At 38.6% G+C, this 25,163-nt stretch overlaps 1 protein-coding gene across 1 annotated transcript in view; it reads left to right on the top strand.

Annotated features, from left to right (window-relative positions):
- AGBL1 (ATP/GTP binding protein like 1) overlaps nucleotides 1-25,163 on the top strand; it is an 809,164-nt gene that overhangs the window by 317,109 nt on the left and 466,892 nt on the right. Inside the window, 1 exon segment of the mRNA XM_021062610.1 lies at nucleotides 22,287-22,467. Within this exon segment, the coding sequence (XP_020918269.1) occupies nucleotides 22,287-22,467 (181 nt within the window).

Below are 25,163 nucleotides of genomic sequence, written 5' to 3'. Positions count from 1 at the left end.
GACAATGCAGGTGTCACAAGGGGTGGACATCCCTCCCTTGGAAAGGTCCATCGTGAAAGGCCTTGTACCCCAGAAAGAAGTCTTATTATTTTTTCTTTTCTTTTTTTTAGTCTGATGGTTTATTTTTAAATTTTTATTTTGAAGTATAATTGATTTACAGTATTGTGTTACTCTCAGGTGTACAATGAAGTGATTACGTTTTATATGCATATATACACACATAGACGTATGTGTGTGTGTGTGTGTGTGTATATATGTGTGTATATACTTTTTTCCCCCTCTTTTTTTTTCTGAATCTTTTCCACTATAGGAAAAGAATATTGCAGGATATCGAATGAATAAAGTTCCCTGTGCTATACAGTAAATCCTTGTGGTTTAAAAAGTCTTAATTTTATCCTAAATGCAATAAGGAAGGGGCACTGAATATTTTGACTGAACAGGCTGGGGAGGGTGGATAAAAGCCCAGAAGGAATTGTGGAGGAAGAAATGACAGGACTTGGTTATGTGGGATAGCTCTCCAATGCGGGTGTCTGGTGAGACCTCCCGTTTCCAGATGAGCTGACTGTAGGGACAGTGACGCCCTGTGCCTTTTCCACCTCAGGCCACACAGGGTGGCTGGGACCTGGGACAGCAGCTGCCCATGCCACAAGAACTGGCTGGAGCATGTCAGGAAAACAGAAGGAAACACCAAAAAGAGAGAAATAGGTCTTTAATCCTAACAGAGGCCCAGTTTGGAAGCAGTGAAAGATTTTGGTATGCTGATCTCAGTTTCTCATTTTCAGGCCTAAATGTGTCACTAATATTCTGTGAGGCTCTCTGACCAGACTCCCACACACTGTTGATTCCACATGTGCTAGGAGCTTTGGGCCTGCCAGGGGCTCTTTCTTGTTGCCCGGTCATCTGTGAATATACCTAATTCAGAAGGTGAATACATTTAAATGGCTTAAACATCAAAGGCAGGTTGCCAAGCAACTGGAAATCCGAAATACCCTTGTCAGGTTATGTAAGTGAAGAACTGGCAGGTCACCACTGTAGCTGTTTTGATTGGAACAGCAGCAATAATAATCCTCTTTCTCTTTCTTTTCCTCTTATTTCTTTTCTCACTCCCTCCTTTCATCTCTTACTGTAAATCAGCAGCTCAAGCTTCATTTTAAAATGTAATAGCTCCATTTCAACCAAGGTGTGCTCGGAATAGCTCCTGGTTCTGTTTGTGGAGTAACTAAGCGGTAAGGTTACTTTCCAATTGCTGACCTCCCCCCATTCCTTAAACATCACCGGGTTCTCGAAACAACCTGTGCCACGCCAAACCTTACAAGAGTAAAAATTTCCACATCTCAGGGCAAGTAACGCAGCCATTGAAATTTCCTGGCACGATTTCAGTTTTAAACGGCTCCGTTCCAGTGTCAGGTGGTGACATATGTTTGGGGCTTAAGACTCTTAAATTTTCTCCTCCTACCTTATTGGTTCTTATGACTCGGGCCTGTAATTTATTCATCGTGCAGTTTTCACTTGGTGGTTTTTCAGCTGTCTTAAGTAGCTGGGACTGGAAAGGGTTGGGTGGTGAGGGGGATCTGAGACTCTTGGAAGATCCTGCAGGGAAGAGAGTGGGCTTTCAGTTTACAGTTTGTAATTGAGAAAGAGAATCATCCTATGTGTCTGTTTAAAAATGTCTGCTACACAGGAGATCACATTTTTCCTCTTACTCTTCTCATCGTGTCCCTTTCCTTCTTCATAGACGCCTAGTAATATCCTGAAATAAGATTACTGTGTCTGTGTTAACACAGGGACAGGCACTTTGCTTCCAGAGGACTTTGTCTTTGGAACAGAGAGCCTGCGCCCTTAGGGAATTTGGATTCTTTTCTCGTTCCAGTACATTCATGTGGGAAAGAGCAAAGTGAGAGACCTTTGTATGTGATCTGGGAGCAGAATTACTCAGTAGGATCTTTCAGAGTTTTCCAAGCCAAGCCAATAGCGATTTAATCTCTTTCTTCAAGATCTTTATCTGTATCTTTCAGTGCCTTATAATATACCTGAACCTGGTGAAATGTAATCTAGCATAACAAAGTGGGCTGTGTGGGACCAGTGTTCCTGGAGCCTGAAAATGTCTCCTTCCCAATTCATCATGGTTATTTATGTTTCCTGAGGTTACTGTGATGCACAGTTCTATCGAGATTGTGCTCAGGCCAGGCCCTCTGGTAAGAGATTGCTGGAGCCTGGGCTGTGTCTTTGTGAGACAGCTGTTGAGAAACAGCTGGTAGGGATTTGGCCCCATCCTAGTGGTGTGCAGGTGACAGAGCCTTCCTAGGACCTTCTGGAGCTTGAAGGGATTATAATGCTTTCCTCTGGGCAGGATCAATTCTACCAGGGAAGCCAGGGGCAAGGAGAGCCAGTGCCCCCGGGGACCAGTGAGCCAGCAGATCCCAGGCAGAACTGCAAGCATCTCTAACTGAGACCAGCTGATGGGTATGTAGGGGGTATGGTGGGGAGGAGTGCAGCAGCATCTGTCTGCAATTTTCTTGATGCGATTACACTTTTCTCCCAAGTGACTGTCGTTTCTGTGTGTAGTAAATTTCTCAAACCCAATCCAAATACTATATTACGATACTGTATATATTATGTATCATTATAGCACAGATGTATTATTTTTATTTCCAGCATATTATAACAAAATCTCCAGAAGAATCTTGTACAGTTTGACGCAGATGAGGAAATGCAGATGAATTTGCTCGTGTTTATGCAAGAGTCTAAAATTGTTATCTCAGTCTCGATTACACCACTTCCTCTTGGTTATCTGAAAATTGCCCAGGAATAGATCTCTTGATTTTCCTTTCATTTATACCCATTATCCAAACACACTTTCTTATGGTCAGATATAGAAAGGTACAAAATAAGCAGGCAAGATTGCCCTTTGCAAAGAAATATGAGTTTGTAATATTTCAAAATTGGATTGTTTCATGAGAAAGAAGGCACTGAAACAGAATGTTTTGCTTATGGGTTGGGGGAGGAGCCTTATTCTTTTGTTCATTTTCTCAATATCTCAACTGTATTTCACTGGAGTATAATAAATTTTTACCGCTAGTGAAGGGTTTTAGTTAGAGAGTTGAAAGAGGGTCGAGGGCATGGTGTTCAGTTTAGTAGTCACGGGTCGAATGAGGTTATCGAGTGGCTAAAAGAGTCCAAGTTGAGGTGTGCTGAAAGTGTAAAATACACATCAGACTTGTAATGACTCAGTACAAAAAAAAAGTGAAATATCTGATGAATCATTTTTTAGTATTGATTACATACTGAACTGGTAATGTTTTGAATCTTTGGGGTTAAATGCTGTTTATTATTAAAATTAACTCTATTTTTAAAATTAAAACTGTAGCTTCTAGAAAAAATAAAATTTCCGTGGCTTGCATTATATTTCAGTGGGACAGGGAGAACTTTGCTGCTAAAAGTTTGATCTTTGGACCAACAATTGTGGAATCACTTGGAAGCTTGGTAGGAAAGCAGGGTCTCAGGCCCCATCCCAGAGTTACTAAAACAGAATCTGCATGATAACAAGGTCTCCAGAGGACCCACATGTCCAACACAGTCTGAGAAATACTGTTCTAGTTGAGGGAAGTTCCTAAAAGGTCAAAAATTTTAAATTCCCAATAAATATCTATTTCCCTGGGGTTTTTGTTTTTTATTTTTTTCCTCCTTTTAGGGCTGCATCTGTGGCACATGCAAGTTCCCAGGCTTGGGGTCGAATCTGAGCAATAGCTGCCAGCCTACATCCCATTCTTTGAGGGTGGGGACCCTACCTGAAACTCCTTGGTCACACTCAGTGTTTGATATGTCCTTAGTACACAGGAGATAGTCAACAAATGTTGACTAAATGAATGGCCACATCCTTCTGTGTACTACATCGTGGGTAGAAACTTTCATAATGGTCATAGAAAGTGGAAACACCTGGTGGGTGATGGCTGTTGAGGAGTGAGAACTCCATAGCAGGTAGACTCTACTGCAGCTTATTATGTGGAAGGTGATACAGTCAGATTGTCTTATTTCTGTTTGTTTTTAGACCACTTGGGGTGCTCTGTGCGGCTGGACAGGATATTGAGGAAGAGGTTGTATGCATGTGGTGAAGAAGCAGGAGGGTTGAATGAGGGAGAGAGGAGGAAGCAGAGAGGGTGGGGCCTTGCTGGTCCTGGGCATCAGTGGGAAACACTTTTTACTTAACAATTCCCTCCCTGTTTTGTGTATGACTTCCATCTCATGAAGAAGTTTAAAAGAGTTAAGAAAATGATTCATGGGCTGCCAATACAAGATCATGATCTGCCAATTAATTTCTAAAGCCCATTAGCTGTGCAGGACCTAAGGTCAGTCTTTGTTCCATGGCTGCCTCCCTGCTGCCCCCATGGATCCTCAGGGAGGCAAGTGGGGTCTGGGAGCATCCTGTTCCCCCTGTCAGTGCAGGAGCCCCTATATCTCAGGTGAAAATTCAGAAATCTCTTCACAGAAATAAGTTAGAGCTTCTCAGCCTGTATGTCCTTCACCGGGGGTAAGGGGTCATTCCTCAGGCAAAGAGAGGAAGGCAGAGTGTAAAGTTTTGGGAGGGACATGATCTGAAGCCACTTCTTGCCAGTGGAGGTGAGTGGGAGTGAAGATGAGCAATTGGGAGTAAAGTGAAGATTTTACCTCAGCATTTGGAGCAACTCCAGATGAGAATAGTTTGGAAACTGTGATCTGGTCAATTTCTTAATTCTCATGGCATATGGGCCCAGAAAGCTCATAGCTTAAGAGTCTGTAAAAGAGGGCATGTCAATGGAAGACCATACTCATCTGAGAAGCGGTTGCGCCCAGGTTGTTTGGAGCAGCAAGTGAGATCCAGCCCACACTTGATTGTTCCGAAGCTGATTAGTAGCCATGATTACCTGCACTGTTTTCTTCTGCCGCTACCTGACTTGACTTTGCTACTTATTAGCACTTTCTTCCGGATATTTGCAAAAGAGAAAAAAGGAGATAAAGTCCCATGTAATTTTGCTTCTTGTTAGGCTCTCTATTAAAAGAATACAGAAGGATATAATAGAATCAAAGGGATTGAAACCACTGGCCAGAAAAATTTTATTTTCATCTACCATATTTCACATTGCCATTGATAATCATTGAATTTAGTGCTTCAAAGGCCTAAGAGAGCCTTATTTTATAGGTCAGGAACTGAGATTTCCAAATAGTTTAATTCCCCCAAATCCATTCAATTAGTATGAGATAGAACTGGGCCTCAAACCTGGCTTGCCTGATTCAAAATTTACATGGTACTTGTTTTCCCCTCAGTATATCATTATGTTTTATCTCAAGAGGATTCATTTCAGCCTTACTCTTAAGGATATTTACAGAATAACACATGGAAAAAGAAAAGAACATTGCATTTTGATTCAGAGCACCTGAATTTTTCTCTTGCTTTCTCTCCTTTTTAGCTTTATGAATGAGAATAGAATAATGCTTGTCACCATTTACTCTGAGAACTAAAGGGATACGGTAATGTCTGCCTTCTCAGCTGCAAGTTTCTATAGAAATGTCATGGACTGCTTACATACAACCCCACACATTTTAACAGAGCTAGCCCAAATTATCAGTTAGTCTGTCAGAGAGCCACCAGTTGTGAATTGATTTTATTTCAATTATTGAGGAAATTCTAAGACATTAAAAATGTAGGAAGAATAACTGCCATAACCTTTGGAGAGAAAGAAATGTTTCATTCTTTGCAGATGTTAGGATTGTCTACCTGGAAATTTCAATACAATCAACAGAGAAGTTTTTAAAAAGAGCATAAGAAAGTTCAAGAACTTGGAATTTCCATTGAAAACATTCCCCCTTCTTTTGGAAACCACACAAAAAGAACATGTATAGTAGAAAACAAAAGCACATATTCCCATTTCTGCAAAATGAGGAGACAACCTTTTGAGTACTTGTCAGAGGTGTGAAAAGCAGCCAAGTTCTTGTAGGATCTGATGGAAGTAACATGGAAAGAAATAGAAAACAGAGTTTAGAACCAGGGGTAAGATATAATCTACTACTCAGCAAAAAATTTTCAAACATGAAGTTGGGATGAATTCATTTTTAGACAAATGAAGAAGAAAACACAGAGAGAATATTCACTGTTAGCAGACCTGTATCAGAAAATAATGATGGGTGATTTTTCAGGCAGAAGAAAAGTAAAACCTGATGGCACTTGTCTCAAGGAATGAAGAATAACTAAAAGAGGAAAATATACCATTTAAATTAACACTGGCTTTATGACCCAATACATATGTTTTGTCTGTTTTAAGATTTATAGTATGGTAGATTATATTATACTATGATAAATCAAAGGTGCATATTGTAATCTCTAACTAAAGAAGAAAAAAAGGATGTATAACTACTAGACTAATAGACAGGAAAAACGAATAATAGGGAAAAATACCCAATCAACCACAACAGAGACAAGATGGGAAAGAAAATAGATTATACAAAAGATGAATGAGGAGAAAATAATAAAGTGACAGAGTTAAATACACATATATGATTATTGTATTAAATGTAAATTGACTAAATATTCCATTTAAGAGAAGTAAAAATGGCTAGACTGAATAAAATATAATATTTGACTATGTGATATGGCTAAGAAATAAATACCTACTGAAAGATTATAGAAAGTTTGAAAGCAAGGAGATGGGAAATGATACACATTGTCAATACTAACCAAAAGAAATACAGCATAGCTGTACTAATATAGACAAAGGAGAAGCTAAGTTGAAATGCTTTAGTAGGAATAGAGGAATATCTTATGACAATAAAATGTCCAGTTAGGACAACACGACAATGATAAATCTGTTTTCAGTTAAAACATAGCTTCAAAATAAACAAAAATTGACAACCTTTTAAGGAGAAACAGACAAACCTAAAAGGGTCTTTGGAGATATTTAACATACTTCTCTCAGTATCTCATAGAATAAGAGACGTAATATCAAGTAAGAATATTGAAAATATGAATGATATGACTAGATATCAGATATGACCATCTGATCTAATCGGTGTAAATGGAGTATTGCACTCAACAGGATTCTTTTAAATACATGGATAACATTTATAAAATTCCATCATACACTGGGACAATGATCTAAATACCATTTCAAGTTCTTTGTAGAAGAACAAAAATATTGATACCAAGGAAAAAGAAAATTGAGCAGAAATAAATGAAAGAGAAAGCAACTATAAAATAAACATGTAATTTTTTTTTTTTTTTTTGGAAAAGACTAAAGGTGATATGCTCTCTTTGAGAATGATTAAGAATAAAAAGCTCCCCCGCCTCAGAAGGTTAGTCCCCGAGAAAGGGCCGGGCGATGCCTGGGTGGGGGCTGGGCACCGAGACCTCCGCCCAGGAGGTTAGTCCCCATGGGGGCGGGGCGGAGGGGAAACTGCTTGGGAGGTCTAGAAACCATTTGACAGGGCAGAGACTTCCTGGGAGACTAGAAAACAAAGCTGTTGCGGAGGAAGGGAACAATACTCCAGGGGCGGGGAAGTGGAAAGCCGCATCAGAGGGAACCTGGGAGAAGAGCCTGGTCTGCGCCCGTGCTGGGGAGGGGAGAGAAGAAGTGGTGGGTCCCCATAGAATACCCCCCACACCACAGCAAGCTTACAGGCCCACTAGCTAGCAGAAAGCTGTGCTTCCCAGTGCATTCCCTCCCCCCACCCCCGCCACCCCCTATGCTCTTGCCGAACCTGGGGCTGCCTGCGATCCAGGAGGGCTGGCCTCAACAATTGCCTGAAGCCTACCACCGCAGGGGCTGTCCCTGCACAGGCCTGCTTGCCCTTTGGAGGGGCTACACTTCCGCAGAGAAGCACCAAACACCACCAGCCCCCGAGAAAAGACCTGCAGCCCAGAAAAGCTAGAACAAGCCTAGCCAGGCCGTGAATAGATTGGCCTAATTCTCGGACGGTTTTTCTGAGTCGGGCTGCCCCGGGGAGGAGCCTCTTGGGTCTCCAACGGCCCTGCTACACGCCCAAGCCCCCAGGGGCTGCTGAGACCTAGTGGACCAGCTGCATAGGACTGCCAGCTCCAGGCAGGACCCCCTGCAGCCCAGAAAAGCTGCAACAAGCCTGGCCGAGTCGGGAAAAGATCTCAGACAGTCTTTCTGAGTCGGGCTGCCCTGGGGAGGAGCCTCTTGCGTTTCCAGTGGCCCTGCTACCCGCCCAAGCCCCCAGGGGGTGCCCCACTCCCGTGGAATAGCTACTCAGCACCACCAGCCCCCTGGAAGAGCCCCTGCAGCCCAGAAAAGCTGCAACAAGCTCGGCCAGACTGTGAAAAGATGCGCCTACATTCTCAGGCTGTCCTTCTGAGTTGGGCTGCCCTAGGGAAGAGCCTCTTAGGTTCTCAGTGACCCAGATAGCTGCTCCAGCCCCCAGGGGGTGCTGAACTCCTGAGGAGCAGCTGCCCAACACCGCCAACCCCCTGCAAGAACCCCACAGCCTAAAAACACCAGCGCAAGCTCTGCATGAGCAAGTGAAATCTGCTACCATCGTTGTTTGGACCTCCCAGTCCTGTCTGCCCTCAGGAACCCTCCTTTGCTTCAAAGAAACACTGTTAGCCCCATCAACACTCCAGAAAAGCCACACTGCCTCAAAAAAGATTGACCAACAACGACAGCCCTCAGGAAATATTCCACGGCAGTGACAAGGCAAACACTGCCCGATAACGGAGAGTACACCTACCTCGGGAGAAAGAAAACAACAAGCAAGATGAAGAAGCTGAGAAACCACCCCCAGTCAAACCAACAGGAGAACTCACCTAAAACAGTCAACAATGAAACAGATCTCTGCAGTCAGACAGACCTGGAGTTCAAAAGAGAAATAGTGAAAATACTGAAGGAATTAAGAGAAGATATGAACAGTAATGCAGATACCCTCAGAAAGGAACTAGAAAATATAATGAGGAGCCAAGAAAAACTAGAACATTCATTTGCAGAGATGCAAACTGAACTAAGGGCAGTAAAAACCAGAATGAATAATGCAGAAGAACGAATCAGTGATATGGAAGATAGAATAATGGAAATCACTCAATCCGGTCAACAGACAGAAAACCGAATCAAAAACTGGAAAGCAATATAAGAGACCTATGGGACAATATAAAACGGGCCAATCTACGCATAATAGGAATTCCAGAAGGAGCAGAAAAAGATAAAGGGATGGAAAATATATTTGAAGAAATTATCAATGGAAACTTCCCAAATCTAAAGGATACTGGGTTCAAGATACAAGAAGCACAGAGGGTCCCAAACAAACTGAACCCAAACAGACCCACACCAAGACACATCATAATAAAAATGGCAAAAGTTAGTGATAAAGAGAGGATCCTAAAGGCAGCAAGAGAAAAGCAGAATGTTACCTACAAGGGAACCCCCATAAGAATATCAGCTGATTTCTCTACAGAGACACTACAGGCCAGGAGGGAATGGCAAGAGATATTTAAAGTGCTCAAAGGAAAAAATATGCAACCTAGAATACTCTATCCAGCAAGAATATCATTTAAAATAGAAGGGGAAATAAAAATTTTTCCCAACAAACAAAAACTAAAAGAATACAGCAACACAAAACCCAGGCTAAAAGAAACAGTGAAAGGCTTCTCTAAACCAAAAAGAAAGGAAGGAAAGGGAAGACAAAAGAAAAGAAAAAAAAAAGAAGAGGAAGAACTAGGACTGAGGAAACTGCAATCAGAGCAGTCAGTCAAATAAGCCAGCATACAGATTTAATCATGAACATGCTTCAAACAAAATAAGATTAAAAAGAAAAAAATAAAAAAGAGTCATCAAAACCATAAAATCTGGGCAAGGGATGTTAGGAAGTAAATAACCCTTTTTGTATGTTTGTATGTTTCTCTTCTTAATTTTAATATAGTAATGAAGTGTTTGAACTTACAGGACCATCAGGCTAAAACACACAATTATGGGAAGGGGTTAGCATACTTAAAAAACAGGGCAACTACAAGCCAAAACCAAATATTGCATTTGCAAAAAATGAAAAAAAAAACCACTCAAGCAGATAACAACAGGAGACCATCCAACCAAAAAAAAAAAAGAAAGGAAGAATGGAGAACCACAGAATCAACTGGAACATGAGGTTCAAATGGCAATAAATAATCATCTATCAATTATCACCTTAAATGTCAATGGACTGAATGCCCCAATCAAAAGACACAGAGTGGCTGAGTGGATAAAAAGACAAAAACCTTCAATATGCTGCCTATAAGAAACTCACCTTAGGACAAAAGATACATATAGATTGAAAGTGAAAGGGTGGGGAAAAATATTTCACGCCAATAGACAAGACAGAAAAGCAGGAGTCGCAACACTCATATCAGACAAAATAGACTTTAAAACAAAAGACATAAAGAAAGACAAAGAAGGACACTATTTAATGATTAAGGGATCCATCCAAGGAGAGGATGTTACTATCATCAACATATATGCCCCAAATACAGGAGCACCCAGATACATACAACAAATATTAACAGACATAAAGGGAGATATTGATGAGAATACAATCATAGTAGGAGACCTTAATACCCCCCTCACATCAATGGACAGATCCTCTAGACAGAAAACCAATAAAGCAACAGAGATCCTAAAGGAAACAATAGAAAAGTTAGACTTCATTGATATCTTCAGGACACTACATCCAAAAAAAGCAGAATACACATTCTTCTCAAATGCTCATGGAACATTCTCAAGAATCGACCACATATTGGGACACAAAGCTAATCTCAATAAATTTAGGAGCATAGAAATTATCTCAAGTATCTTCTCTGACCACAATGCCATGAAATTAGAAATCAACCATGGGAAAAGCAAAGAGAAAAAACCTACTACATGGAGACTCAACAACATGCTACTAAAAAACCAATGGGTCAATGAGGAAATCAAGAAGGAAATTAAAAACTACCTTGAAACAAATGATAATGAAGACACAACCTCCCAAAATCTATGGGATGCTGCGAAAGCAGTGCTCAGAGGGAAATTTATAGCAATACAGGCCTTTCTCCCAAAAGAAGAAATTGACAACTTAACCCTCCACCTAAATGAATTAGAAAAAGAAGAACAAAAAAGTCCTAAAGTCAGCAGAAGGAAGGAAATTATAAAGATCAAAGAAGAAATCAATAAAATAGAGACTCAAAAAACAATAGAGAAAATTAATAAAACCAAGAGCTGGTTCTTTGAAAAGGTGAACAAAATTGATAAACCCCTGGCCAGACTCACTAAAAAGAGGAGAGAAAGAACCCAAATAACCAAAATTATAAATGAAAAAGGAGAAATCACAATGGATACAGCAGAAATACAAAAAACCATAAGAGAATACTATGAACAACTATACGGCAACAAGTTTGACAATCTGGAAGAAATGGACAATTTTCTAGAATCTTACAGGCTGCCAAAACTGAATCAAGAAGAAACAGACCAACTGAACAAACCGATCACTAGAAATGAAATTGAAGATGTCATAAAATCACTCCCTACAAATAAACGTCCAGGACCAGATGGCTTCACAGGTGAATTCTATCAAACATATAAAGAGGATCTGCTGCCCATCCTCCGTAAACTCTTTCAAAAGGTTGAAGATGAAGGAATACTCCCAAAGACATTCTATGATGCCACCATCACCCTCATTCCAAAACCAGACAGAGATACCACCAAAAAAGAAAACTATCGGCCAATATCATTGATGAATATAGATGCAAAAATTCTCAACAAAATCTTAGCCAACCGAATCCAACAACATACCAAAAAAATTATACACCATGACCAGGTTGGGTTCATCCCAGGTTCACAAGGATGGTTCAACATACACAAATCAATCAGCATCATACACCACATTAACAAAAAAAAAGTCAAAAATCATATGATCATCTCAATAGACGCAGAAAAAGCATTTAACAAAGTCCAACATCCATTCATGATCAAGACCCTCACCCAAGTGGGTATAGAGGGAACATTCCTGAATATAATCAAAGCCATTTATGATAAACCTACAGCAAATATAATCCTCAATGGAGAAAAACTGAAAGCCTTCTCACTCAAATCTGGAACAAGACAGGGATGCCCACTCTCACCACTGCTCTTCAACATAGTTTTGGAAGTCCTAGCCACAGCAATTAGACAAACAAAAGAAATAAAAGGCATCCATATAGGAAGAGAAGAGATAAAACTGTCACTGTATGCAGATGACATGATACTATACATAGAAAACCCTAAGGACTCAACCTAAAAACTACTTGAACTGATTAATAAATTCAGCAAAGTAGCAGGATGTAAGATTCACATTCAGAAGTCAGTCGCATTTCTGTATACCAGCAATGAAACATTAGAAAAGGAATACAAAAATACGATACCTTTTAAAATTGTACCTCACAAAATCAAATACCTCGGAATACACCTGACCAAGGAGGTAAAGGACCTATATGCCGAGAACTATAAAACTTTAATCAAAGAATCAAAGAAGATGTAAAGAAATGGAAAGATATTCCATGTTCCTGGATGGGAAAATCAATATTGTAAAAAGGGCCATCCTACCCAAAGCAATCTACAGATTCAATGCAATCCCTATCAAATTACCCATGACATTTTTCACAGAACTAGAACAAACAATCCAAACATTTATATGGAACCACAAAAGACCCAGAATTGCCAAAGCAATCCTGAGAAACAAAAACCAAGCAGGAGGCATAACTCTCCCAGACTTCAAGAAATACTACAAAGCCACAGTCATCAGAACAGTGTGCGACTGGTACCAAAACAGACAGACAGACCAATGGAACAGAATAGAGAATCCAGAAATTAACCCTGACACCTATGGTCAATTAATCTTTGACAAGGGAGGCAAGAACATAAAATGGGAAAAAGAAAGTCTATTCAGCAAGCATTGCTGGGAAACCTGGACAGCTGCATGCAAAGCAATGAAACTAGAACACACCCTCACACCATGCACCAAAATAAACTCAAAATGGCTGAAAGACTTAAATATACGACAGGACACCATCAAACTCCTAGAAGAAAACATAGGCAAAACACTCTCTGACATCAACATTATGAATATTTTCTCAGGTCAGTCTCCCAAAGCAATAGAAACTAGAGCAAAAATAAATCCATGGGACCTCATCAAACTGAAAAGCTTTTGCACAGCAAAGGAAACCAAAAAGAAAAAAAGACAACTTACAGAATAGGAGAAAATAGTTTCAAATGATGATGCACCTGACAAGGGCTTAATCTCTAGAATATATAAGCAACTTATACAACCCAACAGCAAAAAAACCAATCAATCAATGGAAAAATGGGCAAAAGACCTGAATAGACATTTCTCCAAAGATATACAGATGGCCAACAAACACATGAAAAATGCTCAACATCGCTGATTATAAGAGAAATGCAAATCAAAACTACCATGAGATACCACCTCACACCAGTCAGAATGGCCATCATTAATAAATCCACAAATAACAAGTGCTGGAGGGGCTGTGGAGAAAAGGGAACTCTCCTGCACTGTTGGTGGGAATCTAAACTGGTACAGCCACTATGGAGAACAGTTTGGAGATACCTTAGAAATCTATACATAGAACTTCCATATGACCCCACAATCCCACTCTTGGGCATCTATCTGGACAAAACTCTACTTAAAAGAGACACATGCACCCTCATGTTCATTGCAGCACTATTCACAATAGCCAGGACATGGAAACAACCCAAATGTCCATCGACAGAGGATTGGATTCGGAAGAGGTGGTATATATACGCAATGGAATACTACTCAGCCATACAAAAGAATGACATAATGCCATTTGCAGCAACATGGATGGAACTAGAGAATCTCATTCTGAGTGAAATGAGCCAGAAAGACAAAGGGAAATACCATATGATATCACTTGGAACTGGAATCTAATATCCAGCACAAATGAACATCTCCTCAGAAAAGAAAATCATGGACTTGGAGAAGAGACTTGTGGCTGCCTGATGGGAGGGGGAGGGAGTGGGAGGGATCGGGAGCTTGGGCTTATCAGACACAACTTAGAATAGATTTACAAGGAGATCCTGCTGAATAGCATTGAGAACTATGTCTAGATACTCATGTTGCAACAGAAGAAAGGGTGGGGGAAAAAATGTAATTGTAATGTATACATGTAAGGATAAGCTGACCCCCTTGCTGTACAGTGTGAAAATAAAAAAAAAAAAAGAATAAAAAGCTCTAGTTCACAAATAAAAATAAGGACCTCCACCAAAGATTCTTAAATATAATAATTATTTAAAAACAACTTGACAGCAACAAATTTGAAAATACAACTTTCAATTACATTGAAATGTATAGTTACGAAACTGGTGAAGAAATAAATAGTTGAATTTTTATTACATAATTTTAATGCTTTTTAATAATTTGGTTGAATTATTATATAATTTGTGTTATTAAAATATTCAGAGAAAAAAAATTCTAGGCTTAAATGTCTTCACTGAGAAATTTTACCATAAATTTAAAGAAGAAAGATTTCTAATGTTCTAAAATCTTCGACAGAAAAGAAAAACGTGGCAATTCCTTCCAACTTTTCATGCCCTTGATATTTAAGTCTAAAAAAGACATTACAAGAAAGAAAAATTATCAGCCAGTCTCTCTCATCTATAGGAACATGGATGTAAAAATCCCGAGAAAACAACTGAATCCTGAATTACATAAAATAATAATATATCTTAATCAAATTGATTTATTTCAGGAATGGTAGACTGATACAACCTGAAAAAAATGTAAAAGAAAGTTCTGCCTAAGATTTGTTTCAAAATAATCTTGTGAGAGCTAGACTGGGAGTATAAATGAAACAAAAAATAGGTGGGAACTCATAGTGGTTGTAGCTGGGCAGTAAATATCTTTATGTGTATTCAAAGTTTTCTATAAAGGGAATAAAAGTAAATATATCAATGCAGTTCATCGCATTAACAGAATAAGGGTGACGATTATGTATCCATTTCAATAGAAGCTAAAAAATCACTTGAAATAATTTGACATAATTTAAGATCAAAAACTCTTAGCAAGAAGAACTAGAAGGAAACTTTTGTAATTTGTTAAGGGGTAATTTCAAAAGCCTTCATGGGGGAATGTTGCAAGCTTTCCTTCTGAGACTGGAAACAAGAAAAGCATTGCCACTATTACCAGTTCTATTTAATATAGTCTATCTAGTGTAATAAAATAGAGTTTTCCCATTCTCGTCTCTAGTGACACCTGGGCCAGATAATTTTTTGTTATGGGAGTCTGTCCTGTACATTATAGAGTGTTTAGTAACATCCCTGGCATAATACAAACCCAACAGAGGCCAGCAGATGCCAGTAGCATCCCACCCTCCAGTTGAAATAAATTCCTTAAGATTTGGAGAAGAAAAAATAAAAGTGCTATTGTTTACAGAAGATAAGACTGAATGTATAGACAATCCTAAAGGATATCATGTAGAGAAAACATGAATCTCAACCTTCACATCATATCATAATCCAAAATTAACTCACTAGACCTAATATAGATAGATTTAAATGTTAAACTTGGACTATAAATCTTTCAGAAGAAAATCGGGGTCACATTGAGTTAGGCAAAGATTTCTTAAATGGAACACCAAATATCCAAACCATGAAAGAGAAAAGAAAGGATAAATTTGATTTTGTCAAATTAACGAATCGTGCTTCAAAATACTTTGTCAAGAAAATGAAAAGATAAGCCAAAGACTGGAGAAGAATTTATAATCATCTGTTAAAGGATTCTATTTAGAATATATAGGAACACTTCAAACTCAATCATAAGACAACCCAATTTTAAAATGGGAAAAATATCTGAACAGACATTTCCCTTAAGAAAATATGACAGTGGCTAAAAAGTACATATGAAGATTCTCAACATCATGAGTCATCAGGGCAATGGAAAATTAAACAACAATTAGACCCTACTACCTTCACATTAGAATGACTGCAATGAAAAAGTCTGACAATATTAAGAGCTGGTCATTATTTCCATCAACTGGAACTCTCAAAATCTGCTGATGGGCATGCAGAGTGGTACAGACTCTTAAGGAAACAGTTTGGCAACACTTCTTAATACCCTACCATAATATTCTTACCATAATATGCAGAAATTCTACTTCCAGGTATTCACCTCAAAGGAAAATGTATCCATGATGATTTATAACACCTTGTTTCATATTAGCCCTAAACTGGAAATGACACAGATGCTTATCAACAGGTGAAGGGATATACAAATTGTGACATGTCCATTGCTACATAGTATATTGGAATATGAATCAGTGGCTAACAGGAAAAAAATATTGATAGCTGTAACAACATGAATGACTCAAAAGCATTATGCTAAGAAAATAAGACAGAAAGGTAATATGCTGTATGAATCAATTATGAAATTCTAGAGAAGACAATGCTATAGAGACAAAAAGCCAGAGAGTGGGGATGGGTTGAGGTGCAAAGGAAATGAGGGGGATTTTTGTGATGATAATAATGGTCTATATCATGGTCATAATGGTTTTACAGCACTGCATACATTTGTCAAAATTCATTGAATTGGAAAATTAAAATTGATAAAATTTATTGTATGTAAATGATGCCATAAATACATGCTGATTAAAATAGAGGGATGGAAGAATCGTTATATACTGATGCAGAATAATCTCCAAGACACATTAGTTAATGAAAAACACACAGTGCAAAAAATGCTCATAGCATGCTACCTTTGGTAAGAAGCATTAGCGTTATGTATATTAATGAATAAAATTTCTTCCCACCACACCTCTTTTCCAGTCTTCTCTTTCCCCAAATCTTCTTTCATAGACATTTCTTTTCCATTTCTGTTTTCTCGCCTCCCTCCCCAACCCCTTGCCCTATAGTCAGGGCATTTTTATCCCTCTCTTCTGGAGTTAAGGTCAAGTTAACTGACTTGACTTTTGAAGTCATGACATGCTCTTTTGGCCATTTCTCCTACCATCTTCAGCTCCAACAAGAACTCTCTTTTGATCACAACCTTGCAGAATGATTTTCCATGGTGCTTCCACAGCTTATAAGATTGTTTCCAAACTTCTTAGCGTGTGCTAAAAGGCCTGTTTAAAAGAAGGAAGTACAGACTTAGATTTGTAGCATCACTCCCCTTTCACCCACCATATAGCTAGTGTTTCAGTCACATAAAATCACATCACTCTTCTTTAGAGACTATGTGCTTTACAACCTTGTTATTTTCCAAATACATCTGCTTAGCCCTTTTCTCTCATCTCCCTCCTTTCTTTTTTTCATCTAGCAAACTCTGACTCAAACTGGATGAACCAGATCAAATGTCACCTCTTCTGTGGAAATCCATTAAAATTTTTTTTTCTCTTCTGTGGTTTACTACTATTGGACAATACTTTGCCTTTATGAAAACTGACAATGATTGCTATTTTCTGAAGAGACAAAAATTCTAGATTGGAATAAAGAGGACATAAAAATGACTCAAGTGGCCTCCACTGGCAGATGTGCCTCTGTGTATAGATACTTTTAAGTAGCTACAATTAAACACAAATGGGATCCATTATGATGCAAAGCTCTCCCTTATATTTTTTCACTTATCATTATGTGACATATATCTTATTGTGTCATCAGAAAGAAATCTATGTGCCATTTTAATAGTTGCATAGTATTCTGTTTTATGTATCATTTCCTTAACTAATTTCCTGTGGATGCACATTTAAGTCATTTTCGGTTGCTTGCATTACCATAAATAATGTCATAATGAGCATTCCACTGTGCTTTGAAAATGTCTTGACATATGTCCTTGATCACATTGGATCATAATTATCTGTGGGCCTGTCTTCCCCACCAGAGTATTATTAGGTCCCTGAGGGCAAAAATCCTCATTTCTTTTAGAATCTCCAGAACCTTACAGAGTGCCAGGAGGAGCTTAATATATATTGTTGAAAGAAAGAAGGAATAAATGAATGAATGTTTCTATAGTTGGATACACGTGTGTATCATCACACGTGTCTTCAGTTCTTACTCAGTTTTCCATTGGCCTTGAGCCTATTATCTCTCAGGCATTATACAATCCTGTACTTGTTTCTAACAAGTGTCATTACCACTAACATAAATCCAATATGTAGCTTTAAGAATTAGAATATTGCTAAACCCTGACTCCCCCCATACATTTTGGTGGCCTCTGGAATAGATTTTATAAATGGCTGAGAAAGAAAAGGCAGATACCTGACACTCCTTGCCCTACCCTAAGCAAAAATGAGTTATTAAAACTGAAATTGTCAGGTACAAGAAAGAACACATAGTATGTATGTTGCATATTCTTTACAGCTGTTGTCTATTATGGGTTCTCTGGAGCACAATTTGCTGCTACAATTGAGTGGTCCCCTAAGTTTAACTCAGCAATATGACTGCAAAATTGCCTTAAATCACAGAGAGGAAGTGAGGAAATCAACTAGAAATGGCTAAAATGCTGCTTCTGCTTATGTCTTCATGAGAACCAACAGTTTTCCCTCTTTGCTTCTTCAGAATGCTCAGAACAGCGTATTGGGTCTTGTGGTATATTGCAGTCTAGCAGATTATCAACCTGAGTCTCCAATGGGACGAAGAATGTCATTGATATCTCTTTGCAAAGGCTGCATTAAGCATATTGGCTAATGCACTGCATTTCACTGGCTATCAGGCAATGCAACTCAACTGGCCCAGACAATGCAGAGTGTTCAGTCGATGTTGAACATTTATAAGAACTTAAGCTATTTTTTAATTTTTTCTTGCTGGACCCGAAGCACTTCCTATTGTTGTTCAATATGCTGTAAATGAACATAGTTCAAAAAACACAAAGAGAGTGATAGGGAATTATAGAACTGAAAATAGGCTACTGATTGGGTACAGATTCATCAAGCCTCTTTATTTCTCAACAAGCTTTTTTTTTTTGGAATGCCAATAGAGCTTGCTTTGGAGGGAGTGAAAGTGACTGTGAGCAAATGACAAAGTGGGAAAATTGACCTTCGACTAACTTCAATTGTGCTCAGCTAGCTATCTGTACATCTCTCCATCCCTCCCTGATATGTTTACTTAGTAAAGTCCAGTTAGTAAACTGTTTGTCTTACATACAGACACCCAATCTAATACTCAGATTCTTCAGAAACTTACATAGTTCATCTCAGGGAGCAAATGATGGGGCTAGAATTTGAACTCTGGAAATAGAACTCTAAAAGTTGTTCTCTACTCCAGTAGGTCATGTTGCCTCTGATTAAACAAATGTTATCTACATAAATGTTAGAATTATTTTTTGAAGCTGAAAAGCCATCATTCTCTATTTCTTAAAATAGTTGTTCTCAACTGTGGTTTGTATTTTTTTTTATTTTTTTTTCCTCTGGGACACACATGACAAATATTCTCATTACAACTATCTCTTTCACTCTTTTCTCCACTATCCAGAAAGCATACTTTGATGCATGCTATTCGAGATAACCTTATTATAAGAATGACTTTTACCTGATCTTATATTTACATAATTTAGACTAGAGTCTAAGAAGATGTAGCAGAATGTGACTGCATTTGCCTAGCCAAATTGTGGGTTTTTGGTCTCAAATATCCAGAGGCACTGAAGAAGCTAGTGAAAGTGCAGGGTAGCTGCTTAAGAGATTTTTTTTCAAGAACCCAGGCTCTTTCTACCTTTCTGGTCACCATCTTATCATGTGACTTTGATTCTCAAATTGGCTTCTTCTCCTGAAAGTATCATGTCTATGTTCCAGGGAGGAAGAAAGGAGATACAAGAATACGAGATAAGAGACAAAAACCATGAAGGCATTTGTTGGGTGAAACTGTGCCTTTTAATCACTTTTCAGGAAAGATTCACCCTCTGCTACCATTTCCATCTCATTGTCCACAACTCCCTGTCATATGGCTACTCCTACCTACAAGAAAATACACAAAGCTAGGTGTTTTGATTTGGACACTTTTTAAACCCCCCAAATCAGGAGTCTGGTAGTAGGAAAGAAGGCCAGCAACCAGCATTTTGTACGATATGTATATATGTATATTTCTGTGTATATCTATGTAATGTATATTTATAAATGTTTATAAATATATATATCCACAGAGCAAACATTTACACTTTTATTAGTAACCAATAATTCTGTAATAGATCTCATTGTAGGTCATAGCATCCCATGAAGACATTGACTCCATAGATGAGAACTCCTGATCTGCAGAATAAAGTGCAAACCCCTAAACAAAATATATAAGGAAGGATTTTACCAGTTTTACACCAGCCCATTTTTCTACAATGAGCTCCCACTTCCAGTCCTTTGCTTCAGCCACTCATAGCTTTTCTTTATGCTTGAACACACTGGCTTTTCACTTCTCTGTGTTCTTTGCGGGTATCTTTTCCTTTGCTTGGAAGACCCTTCCTCACCTTCTCGCTCTGGGTAGATGATACTTACTCTGCAGCGCTCAGTCTAAATAGCATCACATCTCTGGAAATGTCCTTCCCTCTCTTAGTCAGATCTACTTTTGGTGCTTTATATACACCTCCACTAGCTCACTTGTCATTATTTGCTTGCATGTTTGTCACTATCAACAAATGCTTTGGCCTTTTACAGAACAAGGGCTATAATAGATTCAAATTTTTTTCTATCCAGTGCCTCCTACAATTCTTGGAGTACATTCAAGACACCTGCTTAAGAAAAAATATAACTGAATACTATCCCCAATATATAAAGGAACTACAAGGGGAAGTAACTTGCTCTCACTATAGTCAGTAAAAATACATGAATATATATATGCCCCTTAAACCTGAATCTCATTGGCTGTTGACAGAGGGGTTTTTTTTTGTTTTGTTTTAATTGATGACAATAGTAATATAATTCAGTAACTAAAAGCTTATTTCTCTTTATCTTCTATTACTTATACTTTATGTGTTATTGAGAGTTATTCAGTTTTGTCCTCCTTTGTACAGAAATAAAGACACCATTTTTTTCCCTCAGAAAGAATGCTGTTTAAGGGAAACAAGACATATTTATCTCATGGTTAAATATTTAACTCATATGATTTGAATGACCAGGAATAAAATTTCTAGTCTAACTCTTAGGCTGTTTATTAGCTAAGATATTTATTCTTGGAAAAATTCAATTCTTATCAGCAGAGCTGGTTTAGAAGCTATTAGGAATTGAGTGAGGGTACAGAGGAAAAGAGTCCACATTGGACAGAGGGTTAGAGCAGACAAGGTCTAGCTTGTTTGATGCCATATTTGTTTAATATTACTAACTTGTTTGTTTAATGTACTAACACATTTGTTTAATGATACTAACTTGTTTAATAGCTTGTTTGATACCATATATCCCCCCTTCTTCTCCAAATGTATGGGGACCAACCTCGCTAATCAATCAAATGAACCCAGATGTAGTCTAAGAATAGGTCTCAACACAACAATGCTCCATGTGTCTTTTATCAGCAAAGAAAGGCTGATAAGTCTATCTTTCTCTTATCAATGCATTCTTCATAAGATCTCTTCATGTCAGTATACTCCCTGTGATTGGAAGAGAGTGTTCTCTTGATTTCTTCTGCAAAATGAAGGAAGTATTGCAACTCCAAGTTTGAGCTTCCAGGACCTTTCCTCTTCTGTGAAATCGCTGGAGGATTGGGTCCAGTGTCATAAAGTCAATCATAAAGTTCACAATACAGTTTCAGTACTTGACTCCTCTTTCTCTGGGGAATGAGAGGGTCCATTCTAACCCCAGACTTTATAATTGAGAAAGCTAGGAGCTAACAGGTACATACTGAATAGCAAGCAATGCACCCAATATTTTATAATTACATCCTTTTTGTTTTTATAATAGCTGCAGGAGGTCAATACCATTGCCCTCATTTTACAGATGAGGAAACAGCCTGGGGAGAATTCAGACATTTGGAAGATAAGATCCAATCTCAGATCTGTGACATCCAGCATCTTGCTATTGGGCTTGAAGAGTAAATTATTTCTTTGATGATCTTGCTAAAATCTGATTCCTGGATTCTTTTTATGCCACTAGGTGCTTATGCTTTTGATAACAGCCTCAAGCTTTACCTTTACACTCTCTTGAGTCTTGCAGACCATAGAGGCAGATGGAACTTGGGCAAATGTACATTAGATATGTATTAAACAATCAACCCACTTTAGACTTCATGCCATTCAGGTGTAATTCTGGATTCCTGGAGATTATTTTGGTGAAAATGGAAGGTATATTTAGGTTTAATTGTCTCATGTCTCTTCTTCTCTAGGGCAGCGCCCATACCAGGTGATTACTGCTCGAGTTCATCCAGGGGAGAGCAATGCCAGCTGGATGATGAAGGGGACCTTGGAGTTCCTGGTCAGCAGTGACCCTGTGGCTCAGCTCTTGAGAGAAAGCTTCATTTTCAAGATCATCCCCATGCTCAACCCAGATGGTGTCATCAACGGCAAGTATGTCAGGCACCAGCTCAGCCTAACCTGTGTTTATGTTATCATAGTAACACATTGTTTTTTGGCCCCATGGGTTTGATTGAAGAGGTCTTGTTACTGTGGCAGGGATCACTTCTCTTGGGTTCTGCTACCTCATACAAACAACAATATAATCTTCATACACATGGATGTTAATCTCAGAGTTTCTTTGAATAGAAAGGTATAGACTCACAGGCAATAAATAACAGAGGGATACTTAGAAATAATCTAATTTAACACTCTACTTTTAAAAAAGAGGGGGGTTGGTGTCCATGATAATCAAATAACTTCTGCCGATTACTTGGTGGGTTAGTGTCAAAGGGCTCATACTGTGATTTCCTTGACCTGAAGACCAATGCTTTTATTTGCTTACTTATATTTACTACAGATAAATCTTTATTCTTGTTGTATTTTACTGGATTCTGGTTACAGTTATAATAAGGTGTCACTTTATTTAAATCGAGTGGCTGAAATTGTTTAAAAAAAAATGGCTGTGGAATGACCAGAAGTGGAATGCCTGAAAAATGGTTAACTAAAAAGAGAGAAGATTGCGGTACTGTTTCTCCCGGCCCAGCTCCTACATGACCTGAGAATTTTTAAAGGGAAGGATGAATTCCAGTGTTGGAAGGGGTCAGGGTGTTCAGAGTTTGTGAGCTGAGGCCCAGACATCAGAGCAGGTTCCCAAAGTCACACAGCCAGAAGGTTGAGGGTGAGAGTGACAGGATTAACATTCCGAAATATCTGCCTTGATCTGTGGAAAAGAACAGAGACCCTTCCTATGGTAATAAATGATTCTTTTTTACTGTGGGATTGGACATTGGTATCTTATGGAAAAAAAATAAGATTGAAAGGAAAAATAATTTAAAAAGCTTAAAATACAAAAGAAGTTACCATTTAAAATATCAGTGTTAAAGAGGCAAAGGCACATGCTTAGAAAACTGAGAAAATAAAACAGTATTAAAAACATGAAACAGGGAGTTCCTGTCATGGCTCAGTGGTTGACGAATCCGACTAGGAACCATGAGGTTGTGGTTTCAATCCCTGGTCTTGCTCAGTGGGTTAAGGATCTGGTGTTGCTGTGAGCTGTGGTGTAGGTCGCAGATGTGGCTTGGATCCTGCATTGCTGTGGCTGTGGTGTAGGCTGGCAGCTACAGCTCCGATTGGACCCCTGGCCTGGGAACCTTCACATGCCACGGGAGCAGCCCTAGAAAAGGCAAAAAAAAAACAAAAAATAAAAAAATAATAAAAAAGATGAAACAGAAGAGATAAAATTAGAATTATAAAGAAATACAAAAAAGAAAAGAAAAATTTCAGAGACAAAATTACTTAAAAGATAAATAAGAAAATGTTTTAAGAAATATGAAATAGCAATTTCTTTCATTAAAACTAAATAAATGTTAAATGACTGAGAATAGACTAGCTTCAAAGGATAAACACAAGAAGAATATTGATAAGGTTAAAAGTTAAAAAATGTGAAGATAATAAAATATAAAAGAGGATCAGAATAAATCTCAAATGATAAATATGTTAAACTATGCCAAAATGCAAACGGGTTAAAGCTGAACACTGTAAAAATAAAATTTCAATAGATATATTAACAAAATGGAACAGAGATAAGTTGGTAAGGAGGGCGTCTAAGAGTTCTAACAGTTGCCTGGTTCTGTAGCTCCCAGACCTCTTTTTTTTCCTGATGGAACTTATTGGTGGGCAGAGAGCAGGGTCCTTCCTCTTTGCATATGGTGATTTGTGGGTCTCCAAGCACATGTAATTGGGGGGGGGAGGTCCTTCAGCAGGTGCCATCAATCAGGTCTCTGGCAGAAATCATGCATCTTAGATCTCAAGCTGGACAAAGCCTTAAATCCATGTCCTTTCCTTGTCCTCAGAACTAAGCTGGCTCATACCGTGCATTTGCTCAGTTCTGGAGATCAGCTCCAGGGCATCAGTGAATGGCTCCCCTCTGCCTGAGGGGGCAAGGATTTTACCAGCAAGCTTACTTTGCCTAAATGGATGGAAAACAGTTATGCAAGCCATCTTGGGGGGCATGGCCCTGTTTTACCATTTTCTCATCCAACTGGCTCTTTTCTGAAGCTATGTGTTCCATGGAATTGTCTGGGTCTGGTAGAGAATGGAAAGAGCACTGGGTTCAAAGGCATACTGGCTTGGAGTATTGGCTATTTCCCTGACCTACTCAATTTTCTCTTCTGTTGGAAGACAAAGCTCCCCATTGACCTGCCTGGGTAAAGGTCTTATAAGCCCAAGGTAATAGTCACGGTCTGGGATAAATACTGTAGTTTCTTCAATGTCAAATGCTCACACCTCTGGATCAGAGGGTTGATCCAGGTCTTTGGTTGAAAGGTTAATGTGGTCTTAGTCACTGAGCATTTTTCTGGCCAGCACACACATTATTTCCTGCTCACAGCTGGTTGCTTTGGGTTCCCTAATGGCAGCCAGCTTCTTCTCTGTGACACCACCATTCATCATCATTATCATTATTTATTATGACTAAATTACCCTTTTTATTTATATAGCATATTTCATCATGGAGCTCAAGGCACTTCATAGGTTACTTGGATCACCCAAACAATTTTAGCTTAAAGGGATTTGGATATCATAGCATTATTCTACTGAAAGGGAAAATCTACAGGTCATAGCACATCATTACCAAAAGGCCAGACTGT

Source organism: Sus scrofa, chromosome 1, assembly GCF_000003025.6.
Source record: "Sus scrofa isolate TJ Tabasco breed Duroc chromosome 1, Sscrofa11.1, whole genome shotgun sequence".
Lineage (NCBI taxonomy): Eukaryota > Metazoa > Chordata > Mammalia > Artiodactyla > Suidae > Sus > Sus scrofa.
Note: the sequence above shows the minus strand (reverse complement) of the source record. Positions and strands in the feature narration are given on the sequence as shown.